Source organism: Ursus arctos, unplaced genomic scaffold (genome assembly GCF_023065955.2).
Source record: "Ursus arctos isolate Adak ecotype North America unplaced genomic scaffold, UrsArc2.0 scaffold_1, whole genome shotgun sequence".
In the NCBI taxonomy this organism is placed as follows: domain Eukaryota; kingdom Metazoa; phylum Chordata; class Mammalia; order Carnivora; family Ursidae; genus Ursus; species Ursus arctos.
Genome location: NW_026622763.1, coordinates 102,051,288 through 102,064,182, shown reverse-complemented (window position 1 = coordinate 102,064,182; position 12,895 = coordinate 102,051,288). Strand labels below are relative to the sequence as shown.

General features: G+C 44.3%; 1 protein-coding gene across 4 annotated transcripts in view; it reads right to left on the bottom strand.

The window, feature by feature from the left end:
* EIF4E2 (eukaryotic translation initiation factor 4E family member 2) overlaps positions 1-12,895 on the bottom strand; it is a 29,825-nt gene extending 16,930 nt beyond the window's left edge. For 3 of the 4 annotated variants that reach the window (XM_026491695.4, XM_057305622.1, XM_026491694.4), the window contains exons 1-3: positions 12,566-12,877; positions 6,592-6,706; positions 5,002-5,136 (exon numbers count right to left, since the gene is read on the bottom strand). In XM_026491695.4, coding sequence (XP_026347480.1) covers positions 5,002-5,136; positions 6,592-6,706; positions 12,566-12,585 — 270 coding nt within the window. In that variant the 5' untranslated portion in view covers positions 12,586-12,877. Of the gene's footprint in view, positions 1-5,001; positions 5,137-6,591; positions 6,707-12,565 lie in introns of all 4 variants that reach the window. The other variant, XM_026491696.4, reaches the window with a different exon arrangement.

Here is a 12,895-nt window from a genome sequence, read left to right as displayed (position 1 = left end):
GAGAAAAACATAATATTGTTGATACAAGAATAAACTCTAGGTGAAAAATGCCAGCCTCAGCCAGGAGCCCTAGTTATGGAAGCCCCAGGATAATCACTGCATGCTCTAAGAGGACCCTGTTTTACACAGTGGAACCCTTTCAATTTATTTATTTTTCTTAAGAAGGCTCTATGCCCAACGTGAGGCCTGAACTCCTGACCCTGAGATTAAGAGTCTCACACTCAGGGCCCCTAGGTGGCTCAGTCCGTTAAGCATCTGCCTTTGGCTCAGGTCATGATCCCAGGGTCCTGGGATTGAGCGCCGCATCAGGCTCCCTGCTCAGCCGAGGGCCTGCTTCTCCCTCTCCCTCTGCTGCTCCCCCTACTTGTGCTCTGTCAAGTGAGTAAATAAAATCTTAAAAAAAAGAAATAAAAAAGAGTGTTGCACTCTACCGCCTGAGCCAGCCAGGTATCCCAACACAGTGGAACCGTTTTAGTCTTCAGGTATATTAAGTGCCACATAACCTCAGCCTGAATGTATTTTTTTTTAGAACCAAATCACTTTTTAAAAAATACAGTATTATTAACTATAGTCATCATGCTGTACGTCACATCCCCATGAAGTTTCATCACTTCTCAATCAAAGACCGTTTATTGGCAGATACAGCATTAACTACAATGAATACATTTTAGTTCTGTTTGGTTATTGAGCACAAGTGATAGGATCAACCACATGCATTACTCTCAACCACGGTGCCCTTGATAAAGCCGGGACAAGCCAAAACCAACAGAACTCAGCCTCTCTTATTTGGGGTTTAAGTCCCTCTTCTTAGCTAGAAAATTTATGTTTCTCCTTGCCTCTCCTTCACAATCCTGTTAGAAAACTAGACATATTTCTCTATCAGATGCATGCTTACTTCTTCTACTCAAGCTATTCCCATGTCTCTCAGTAGTGCCAGGATAAAGAGACCTCGTTTCCCTAATCCTTTGTAACTCACAGGGGACACCTACAAAGTACCGGTTAGTGAAGAGGCACACTTTAGGAAGAAAGAAAAAACATGGAATAGTGTGAAGACAGTTGGTATTTGCCAACACGCCAATGAGGTGGCTCTAAACAAACACCCAGGAAGACATTATAACGTAGCTGAAAACAGGTATTGAGTAGACAGAGATTCAGATCATACTTCTAGATATGGATTATCCAGCAACTAAGAAGGAGACCTTACACTTTATGAAGCGGCTGTTCCCCCAGTTCCTCTAGAACAGGAACATGGGAACTGTCTCCTGTTATAAAGAAGTCAGGAACGAATGCCATTCATAGGATTCCGAAGCAGTGTCTCATCTCAACAACCGCTATGTTTAATCGTATACAGCAACTGGGGACAGTAAGTGGCCGTATGTATTAAACGAGCAATCCTTTTTCCACTCTGACACAGTGGGAAGAAACAAAATACACCCACTAGAACCTGTAGCTCATTGCGAATTAGGAATTGGGGGTGGGGGTGTTTAGGGAGAAGTTTACCAGCCACCCCCAACTCCCCGATCAAGCATTGCTTTATTAGCAGTTTGGTCTCTTCCAATTTTATAGCCAGACTACAGAATCTCATAGTCACAACCTTATATCCAAATCACAAGAGAGATGAAGTAAACAATTTGAGAAGTATTATTAGGCTTTAAAAGATTTTTTTCTTCCTTCTCTTTAGGCAATTTTGGTTTTTGAAACTCCTCACTGAAACCAAAAAATAAATGTTCAGACTCCAAATGTGAGCTGCACAAAAGACTTCAGAAATAATCTCCGGGCTCCTGGGTGGCTCAGTCGGTTGAGCGTCTGACTCATGGTTTCAGCTCAGATCATGGTCTTGGGTCCTGGGATCAAACCCTATATCGGCCTCTGCACTCAGCAGGGAGTCTGCTTCTCCTCTCCCTCTCCCCCCACTAGCACACACTCTCTCTCTCTCTAAAATAAAATCTTTGAAAAAAGAAATAATCTCAATTACCTTCCTCATTTTATAGTTGAGAAAATAGTTTCAGAAGTGGCCGTGCCCTGAGTCTAGCACCACAGCAGATAAGCCACGTGATCCCCAAGTCCACTGCTCTCCCATTTTAAGACACTGCCTTCTTAGTCACCCTGCCTTCAAGAACTTTTAAATATGGTCAAATATTAGGATTAAGGAGCATTGAGAAATACTGCTTTGGATTTGATAAAAGGTTCCACAATGTGATTACTTCTCTGTGAAGAACCTAATATTGTAAGACATTTTCTAATGCCTTGAATTACATTGACAGCCAACTTTAAACACTGTGGTCACACATCCACTGAATCTGGAAGAATGACATGCCAGATGATGCTGATGATGTTGCTCTAGTCAACTCAACATTTATGCCAGAAGAAAAGAAAAGAGAGGCGCCTGGGTGGCTCAGTCGGTTAAGTGTTTGCCTTTGGCTCGGGTTGTGATCTTGGGGTCCTGGGATTGAGTCCCGCATATGGAGCCCCATGTTGGGCTCCCTGTTCAGTAGGGACTCTGCCTCTCCCTCTACCCCTCTCCCCCCAACTTGTGTGCACACTAATAAAATAAAATCTTAAAAAAAGAAAAGAAAACCCTTTGTGCACAAGCTCAGTAAATTCACATCTACCTTTCCTAAAAGGAAAAGAAACATGCTAGAAATATTCACAATTACCCCCAAATAACTAAACAGAAGCCTGAATGAAAACTCCTCTCCTTCTCCACCCTAGTTCAGTCTTCTCTGACCCTCTGAGTGCTCATCCAGCTGTTCTGAACATAATGGGCAGCTACCTTCCCTGTAATGTCTAACATTCCCAAATGGCAGGTCATCAACATTTTTGTGATAGATTCAGGAATGTTAGGAATGCACTGATATTTTCAAAAGTGTATTTCTATTATTCCCTTTACCAACAATTCTGTTCTTTTCATATCTCCTGTTCAAATTTTTAAGTTCAATTTTATATATACATATTTTAAGTTATTTATTCATTTTCTTAGTAATCTCTACACCTAATGTGGGGCTCGAACTCATACCCAGGAGATCAAGGGTCACAAGTTCTTCTGAATGAGCCAGCCAGGACTCCTTAAATTTAATTTTAAGCCCATCTACTCCAAAGAGGCTTTCCCCAAGTTGGAATTAATCCCTTCTTTCCTCTGAACTTCAAGAGCACTTTAGCTATGCCTTCCCTATAGCACTTCTCACTGTCTACCTGTATTAAAATCCCTGGGAATGACTTACTTCTCTAAGGGCAAGGTCTTAATTCATTTTAGAACTGTTAGTGAATTCATTCAACAAACATTTCTTGAACCAAATATGCGCCCAGTGCACAAGCTATTTTTAGTATTACAAAACAGCCTACATCTACCAGTAATAAGGGAGCACAGGCAGGCCACCTGGCTGGTTCAGTTGGTGGAGCATGCAACTCTTAATCTCAGGTCATGACTTTGAGCCCCATGCTGGGCATGGAGCCTACTTAAAAAAAAAAAAAAAAAAAAAAAAGTAAAAAATAAGGAAGCACTAAAGACTAAAACAAATCCTTGCTTTGGGCTAAAATTATATCAACAACTCAGCAGAGTAATCAGATAATCTGATTACCAGATATGTATATATATACACATACACACTGATTAGTAACAAATGGATAGTTTGCTAGAAATAACATTAAAAATATTAGAGACACTTGACTTGCACTTTGGTGTAATGGAAGAGTGAATGAAAGAGTATGTATGGGCTTTGGGATATAGCTTTTACAGCCTACCCAACCAGAGTTTTAATCCTGGCTCCTCCACTTCAAGTAGATTATGACTGACTTGACACTTTGATCAGATATTTAACCCAAGTCTCACTTTCCTCGCTTGTAAAATACAGATAATATCACTGATCTAACAGGGTTATTATATGATCAAAGGAAATTACATCAAGTGCCTATTACTGTGTCTTCCTTCTTTACCAATTTATTGTAATGCTTACTGTCTGTTATACTTTCCTTTTCCAGTGTCCACATTTTATTTTTTTTTATTTTTATTTTTTTAATATTTTATTTATTTATTTGACAGAGAGACAGCCAGTGAGAGAGGGAACACAAGCAGGGGGAGTGGGAGAGGAAGAAGCAGGCTCCCAGCGGAGAAGCCCGATGTGGGGCTCGATCCCGGAACGCCGGGATCACGCCCTGAGCGGAAGGCAGACGCTTTAACGACTGCGCTACCCAGGCGCCCCCAGTGTCCACATTTTAAATGGGAAAAAACCTCCACAATTTCAAGTAAATAACAAATCCTGCATTTGATTCTGCCCAGAGATCAAATGTACAGCACATAGGAAGTGCATAAAAATTTTTGTTGAACAAGACTGGTGTTAGTTGCAGACAGTTTTCAGGGTACACAAACCTAGCCACCTGTGAGGGAGATAAGACACAGCGAGGGCTATTTCTGACTCTGACAGTACCTACAAAACCAATTATTAGGATTTCATTTTCTTTCTGAACGTAGGAAAAAGATGCTACTTTATGTACAGTTACTAACATATCCAAAACCCTAATGGGAGGTTCCTTTTTCTTTTTTTAAGTAAGCTTTATGCCCCCAAGATTAAGAGTCCCATGCTCTACCAGCCAGGTGACCCGTTAATAGGAGATTCTTAGTATAAGAGAAACTTTTCAATTTTACTCTTGACTTTACAGTCAAGCTTCATAAAAATAGATACAATGTATTATAAAATCTTTTATCCTCCATGACACTTTGCACATAATAAGGACACAATGCATACCTACTTAAACAAACCTGTATTTTTATATTGTCCCCTTACGGTCAATTTGACAATTCACATACTTCTTGATACCTATGTATGTTATCTATGGATGTCTAATGAGAAATCTAAGACGAACAAACCTAACCTTAGGGACTCAGGTCAAATAAGGAAACCAGAGTCCTAAATAGGTTACCAGGAAAGTAAATAAACACAATGAGGTAAGTATAGGCATGAATGTACTACCAAGGCTCACTACATTAAACCAGTAAGTACTTACAGAGGCAAAGGTGCCAATCTGTTTGATATTCTGTTCATAGCTCTGTGAACTGGTGGGACGGCCAGGGGTTCTCCGGGAGTACCAGAAGGTGTAGTTGTACTGCAGGGGATGTTCTGCTGGTCCAGGAACAACAGCCTGTGAAGTAAACGTGTGTTAATCTGGGGCATTTTTCACATGATCTGAGACTGAGAAAACAATTTACAGTGTCACCCCTTACCACCTCCACAAAAAGGACACATCTTCAAATGCCTGTAATATGCCCAAGAGTCCACTTAGTGGTTAACTAACTCTTTAGTGGGTAACGGACTCTAAGTACCTACAACATTTTATTGGTATTCTTATTTCTGTTTTCTATTTTAGGTATTTATGTTTATATCTTATCTCAGCCAAGTACTCCCAGGCCAGGTACTGCCTCCTCTATGACCCTTTATCACTTACTGGCTAGTAACCTGGGCAAGGTGACTAACCTGTTTGTGCCTCTGCTGCTTATCTCCAAAATGAAGAAAATAAAAATAACCATATTGTAGGGCTGCTGAGAGGATCATATAAATTAACAGATGTAAAGTGCTTAGCCCAGTGCCTGGCACATAGTAAGTGCTCAGTGTCAGCTACCATTATTATTGCTACTATTAAATGTAAGCCCCTTGATCTAGAGTCTCATTCACCTTTGTGTTCTTTTAGCACCTACAATGCTTGTTTCTGGATAGTTCTCCACCTTGTGAGAGAAAAAAAATTGTTTTGATATTTGAAAAAAGAAATTGATCTGGGACACCCGGGTGGTTCAGTCGGTTAAGTGTCTGCCTTCAGCTCAGGTCATGATCCCAGGGTCCTAGGATCAAGTTCCCCATCAGGCTCCTTGCTCAGCCGGGAGCCTGCTTCTCCCTCTGCCTGCCATTCCCCCTGCTTGTGTGCACTCTCTCTCCCTGACAAATAAATAAATAAAATCTTAAAAAAAAAAAAAAGAAAGAAATTGATCCATCAATCTCTCATTCTCTAAATTTTCTCCTTTCTAAGTCACTTTCAGCTTAAAGAGTCTACAATTTCAAGGGATGTGTAGGATTAAATACGCAGCAGCAGTTTATGAAGCAACAAATAGCCCTGTTAAACTCCAGGGTTAATCTCTCATGCTGGGAGAATGCTGGAAAGCAAGGCAACATCTCAAGATCCTGTGGCAAGGGAAAAGTTCTAACTCCCAACATGAATGCCAGTGATTCAACAATCTTTTTTTGAGAACAAAAGCAGATATTCCAAGGGCACCTGGGTGGCTCAATCAGTTAAGTGTCTGACTCTTGATTTTGGCTCAGGGCGTGATCTCAGGGTTGTGAGATCGAGCCCAGCACTGAGCTCCATATGCTCAGTGTGGAGTCTGTTTGCCCCTCTCCCTCTGCTCCTCCCCCTGCTTGATCACATGTGCACGTGCGTTCTCTCTCTCAACTAAATAAACCCTTTAAAAAAAAAAAGAAAAAAAAAAGCAGATATTCCAAAATAGGGTGCCATCTAGTTAATCTGGTATCTTTAACATAACAGATTCCACAAGATAACCACGTCTCAAGTCCAAAGGCAATTCTGTGTATACAGCACAAAACTCACCTTCCTCTTACTGCTGCCCTGACTCTTGTCTCGTTCCGTTTTTTCCTTCTCACCATCTTTCTGTGTGCTGTTTTCTTCATTCTGATCATGGTCCCCACTGTCATCATCTTTCAATCTGAATGGGAAGGCAAAACAGTGTTAGGCCATGACTGAGCTGATTCTTGTCACCTCACAAAGCCACCGGGTCAAATGAACTACCATATAACCAACCCCAGGTCACTCAAAATACAGGCAATGAGATGTACAAGAGATGAGGGAAGAACAAGGGAGTGTAGAAAGGCAGTTAGGAGGAATTCCAAAAAAACATTGTCTGCCAGTTTGCTAACAGGCAAAGAAGAGGCAGTTTAAGGGATTGTTTTTTCGCCAAAAATAATGAATCAGTAATAAGAGTTTCTGGACTGTATAACTGCTTTGGCATTTCAAATGAAGTTTAAAAACTTACCTACCTCTCTCAACACTTCTAACCATCTCTCCTATCCTTCCCCACTGCCACTGCTTTAGCTCAGGTCCACTTCTCTGTCATCTCAGTTATCACAACAAATTCCTAAATGGTCTCCCTGACACAAATTATCTCCACCGTCTATCCATCCTCCACACAGCCACCAGCATCTTTCTAAATCCAAATCTGAGGGGCGACAGGGTGGCAATCAGTTAAGCATCTGACTCTTGGTTTCGGCTCAGGTCATGATCTTAGGGTCCTGTGGTTGAAACCCCCGATGAGCTGCGCATCGGGCTTCACGCTTAGTGCAGAGTCTGCTTAAGACTCTCTCTCCCTCTGCCCCCACCCCCACACGTACGTGTGCGCGTGCACTTGCTCTCTCTCAAAATAAATAAATAAATCTTAAAAAAAAAATAACACAAATCCGATCATTTAACTTCCATGCCATCAACTTCCCTTGCCTTCTGATGCCCACCCTGCAGGACAAAGTACAATGAAATTTAAGATCCTCTAGAATCTGATGACTGCCTACTGATATCCTCTTTCTTTCCCCATTTCCCAAAGCAACCTATAGTCCCACAGCTGTGCTACCTGCAAACACTGCCCCTCAGCTCAATGTGCTATTCCTCCCATGTCTGTTTTTCCTATTAAATGGAGGGATCTCTCAGAAGTCTTATCAATCTTTATATCTCCAGCACCGAGGACAAGAAGATACTGCCCTAACACGCTGCACAAGATGTTGAATCAATGTTAAATGAAAAGAAAAAGAAATGACTGAAAGAAGGAATGAATGTCTTTCTGCCTGGTAAGACTGGTCAAATGTACAGTAGGTGCTATCCTTCTAGAAGCAGTGAAACTACCCTAAGGCTTTCAGGTACATCTAAATCTCACTGGATTCAGATAAAAAGATACACAGAAGGTGAATTCACAAAGATAATAAGAATGCCATTTAGTTTAGAGCTGGAATATTAGCTTATCATGGATCTTCTCCAAAATCACCTTTGGCCCTAATGACTATCTAGTCCAATGGAATTAGGTCATTCTCAAGAAAGGTACTAGAAATGCTCAAATGATAACAGAAGATATTACCTTATATACCAATAGAAACATGTTGCAAAGCATTTTGCATTTTCTTTTGCCCATGAATTTCCAGGGCCTAGCACATAAAAAGCTCTCAATAAATAACAGAATGCACACACTAGCCATGTGTTGCGGTGCCTCTTCTGCTCATTTCACAGCCCTAGCTGCAGGATATATTCAGGTGCACCATGCCACAAATGACCCCATCCCCACCCTGGTCAAGGTATGACTATGAAGGGCACCTGAACAAAGGGTATTCCAGCCTGGCCAATAACTGATTCCTCATGGTCTTGCTCAAAATTATGTGTAGATTCCTTCCGTGGCTTTTCCTCCAGGAGATGAAACATCACACAGATTCAGGAGCTGGGGCAATCATATGGGTCCCATATGAGAAAAGCCATGAGGGAAAGACAGTGAACAAGAGCAAAGCCAGCAGGGAGAAAGGGAATGGAGCAGAGAAAGTGGAGAGAAAAGTGGTTTTGTTTATGATGCTGCCATCTCACTTAGTCTGACCTCTCTAGACTTCTGGGAGAACATTATTTGTGTTTATGATACTCCTTCCCCTTTATTAAACTTGAGTTGGTTTGGTTTACTTTCCTAAAGTATACTTGGAGCTATACAGGCTCCAAGTGCCACATTTAGCAAGCCACTTACTGTGTTTATCAGACGCTAGAGTGCCTGTCCCCAAGGACCTGAGTGAGGAGATGAGGTACACATACTCGGGCCTCAGCTTGGTACAAAGGTCCTGCTCTGTGCCAGTGTCACCTCCTGCTTGGTCCCAACAAACTCCTTCCACTCTTGTGTTATCAACGTACTTGCAGCTTCCCCATCTTACCCCTCTGTTATGCTCATTGTGTGGTCTCTTCTTGGAAAGCCCCTCTTCCCTTATTTAACTTGTCCTTTAGGACTCTGGATGAGAGCCACTTTCTCTTAGAAATATTTCCTAATCTCTCCTGAGGCTGGATCAGGCTCCCCTCTTCTGAATCTCACCATATAAATGTTTCTACTTGTCTCAGCTGTAATGTCATGGCTAATTTTTTGGCTCCCAATCAAAAATACCTCATGGTTTTTTATACTGAATAGGCCCAAGAAATTAATTCTTGTCTTTAGGGCACACTTCAGGACTCAAACCATTTCCCTCTCTTCTTACCTCCCATCCTCCACTATATCCTCTGGGGTCCCTTCCCTTTAAATCTTGAAGAGGGGCAGTCACCCCACATCTCTCATTTTACTAGCCCCAAGAAAAGCATAAGTTCCTTTCTTTGCTGCTAATCACAACTAGGAAACAGAAAAAGAAGAGCAAAAGTAATTACACCTGAGAAGAAACAGTGCTACTGAGATCCTTGGACCACACTTCCTGACTCCCTTCAGAGATGGTAAAAGGCAATCCTTTTTTTTTTTTTTTTAAAGGTTTTATTATTTATTTGACAGAGAGACAGAGGGAACACAAACAGGGGAACTGGCAGAGGGAGAAGCAGGCTCCCCGCAGAGCAGGGAGCCCAACACGGGGCTCGATCCCAGGACCCTGGGATCATGACCTAAGCTGAAGGCAGACAACTGAGCCACCCAGGCGCCCCAGTAAAAGTAAATCCTAATGGACCTTCATCTTGTGTTATTTTTTGAGAGTGGAGCTAGCCAACTACCCTGCCCTCTAAGCCTATACTTAAGGCAAATCACTTGCATCCTATCTTCCAGAGGCTACTCTTCCCAGCTTGAAGCTGGATTTGAGTCAAGATACAAGCAGGACTAAAAATCAGTGCTCCATAGACTCAGGAGGGCAATTAGCATCTCTAAGGCTATCCAGACTGAGTGGCTAGTCTAAGTCAGCTCATCAAACTTCTGCCCAGGTTTGTCCTCATACTAACTAGACCAATTCCTTGAGGATAGGAACTTGGTCTAAGTCATCTTTACATGTCCAGCATCAGACAGAGGCAGACAACAAACATGTTTAATGAATGTGCTTCTAAAATCAAAGCAATAGGGGCGCCTGGGTGGCTCAGTTGGTTAAATGTCTGCCTTTGGCTCAGGTCATGATCTCAGGGTCCTGGGACACAGCTCCATGCAGGTCTCCCTGCTCAGAGGGGAGTCTGCTTCTTTCTCACCCCTCTGCCTCTCCCCCCTGCTTGTGTGCACTCCCCCCCCCAAAAAAAACTTAAAAAATAAAATAAAATCAAAGCAGTCCAAGGCAGAGTAGGATGAGTGCCAAACAGGTGGTTCAGACAATACTTTAAGGGCCAAAAGCTAGCAAAGAGAGAATACTGACAAAATCAAAAATGGCATCTAGATCTGAAAACTAATCAGTTTGGGACCGCAGAACAGTGAAAGCATCTTAGGGTTTTACACGTCAAAAGGATCAATGACAGTGGTAGCAATTATGGTCCTAGGTTACACTCACAGAAGTCGAACCCACAAAGTTGGAGGGGTTAGAGCTCTTCTTTAACCTGAGCCCATCAGATTACAGTACCCAGCTCCAGGCACTGGACTTTAGGATGCTGGCAAACTGGCACCAGTCCTGAGGAACCACGTGGTGAAGAGTATAGAAGCCAACACATAACAACGATCTAAAAACTGCAGATTTTTGGGGCGCTGGATGCACTCAGTCAGAGGAGCTCTTAGTCTCGGGGTTGTGGGTTTGAGTCCCATGTTGGGTGTAGAGATTACTTAAATAAACTTCAAAACCAAGGGCAGAAGTGTGGTCTCTAATTGTTAATTTCAAATAAATGAAAGCTTTGATTTTTTCCTGCATAGTTAAGAAATGTTAAAAAATTCTGACTCAGTATAAGGAATAGTTAATAATTACAACTAATTAAAAATGATCCATCCAGGTTAATTTTTGTCAAGAGGTACTTGAACCGAGGTTAAACAACAAACCTGGGTTTGAATTCCACCACATGGGCCTTCCTGTTTTTGTGGACAAGTTACTTGACCTCAGAGGACCTCATTTTCTTATCTGTAGAAGGAGGTAACGTGATTCCCTTTGTAGGGTTGTTATGAGTAGAAATAATATGTAAAAAGTATCTAGCAAGATGCCTGGGGAAGCCATTACTACCATTCTTAAATTAGCTTACTGCAGATCCCCAAATGATTTGGGCAGGACTGGCCTAGATGACCCATAAAGTGTCTTCCGAAGATGAAATTTTGATCTGTTCAATTCAGTGGAGGAAGGGATACATGATTTGTAGAGAGCTCTACTGAGGGAGGACTTAGATCTGGGATTTGGTGCTGCAGCGATTTAAGATGGGTACAAATGGGGTGGGGGGACTGTGGCTGTTCTTGCTGAGATGGGCTCAGCAAAGCAGCAGGCTGGGGAAGAGTTCAGCCAGACTTTTTCCAAGTCCCAGCGAATTCTCAGCAACCAGGAAACATTCCCGAGGAGCTGCCTAGAGTGCTGGAATCCAGGACTCCTCAATTTGCAAACCAGCACTCATTGTCCTGGAAAAAACCAATTTCCGATCAGCAGCCAGTCACAACCTAAATAAACAGTGATGCCACTTATGTGATTTGATCCTTATCACACGCCCCTGCAGAAGCAGGGCATTAACCACTAACGTGGTTTAGATAACAATGGCCGGGCAAATCTTCTACTGTCAAATAACTGGTAAACTGGTGGGTCTGGGCCTGGAAATCTAGGTCTCTGGAGATCAGAGAGATTTACTAGACTACTAGAAGAGATAAGAACATAATCTACCTCAAGATACAATCGCTAGAAGGAAACATGCAAAAATACTCTGCATTTCCTTTTTGCATTTCCAACTGATGCTGAAACTAGGAACAAGACAGGGTACACACGAAGTAGAGACGGGGGGCTATGACAAGTGTGCTCGCTGGACAAGAAAACGAGCAGCTCCCAGTGAGTGAGTCGGTAGGGAAAAGAGGGAGGAGAAAGGAAGTAGGAAGGAGTCTGCGGAAGACGAGGAGCAGTCCGTAACTGAGCAGCCTCTGGGCGCAACAGCCACATTACCTCACTGCATCTTCCCAACTCTCCGACCCGGGCTGTTACCATCCCCACTCTGCAGATGAGAACACTGACTCAGAGAGGCGAGGTGACCTGCCCTGGCTAGAGAGTGTGTGTGGAAAGCCGGATTCAGAGGCAGGGCAGCCAGGCTGCGGAAACACCCAAAAACCGCCGCGGTCTCCGCCCCTCCACGCCGCTGGCCGCCCGCACCCACCGGGGCGGGGCGTCCAAAATTCTCCTTCCGGGCGTCACGGCCACCTCCGCCCCGGGACCCCGCGCTTTGCCCGCGGTCTGTACGACCCCGGCGTCTCCGGGACCCCTGCATCACGCCTCCCAGCCCCCTCTTCTTCCCGGCCGGCCGCCTGGGACGGGGAGGCCCGCAGCCCAAGCCCGGGAGGGAGGACGGCGCCGGGGAGTTTCTCCGCCGCCAGCCCCGCTGGGGGCGGGCGCGGGGAACGGTTGGGGGAAGGGGCCCCGTGGGGCGGCCACGCGCCACTCACGCGTCGAACTTGTTGTTCATCCTCTCACCGCCGCCGTCGCCACTGCCTCACGGAGTGACTTCCGCTCCGCCGGGTCGCCCCTCCAGCTTAGGGCCCGGCTACTTCCGGCTGCGCAGGGCGCAGCGGAACGTCTGCGCGCTGGCCCCGTGTGGGGCGGGTATGCCGGGACGCCCGCCCTGGGCGGCTGCGCGGAGGCGCCGGGGCTCGGCAGCGGTGAGGGTCGCGGCTCTTGGCGCTATCCGGGTTCCTGTCGCGCGTCCGAGGGGGCGCCCTGACCCCCTCCCGCGGCGGCTCGGAGAAAGAGGCAGAGCCGTGTCGCTGAGCTTGCGG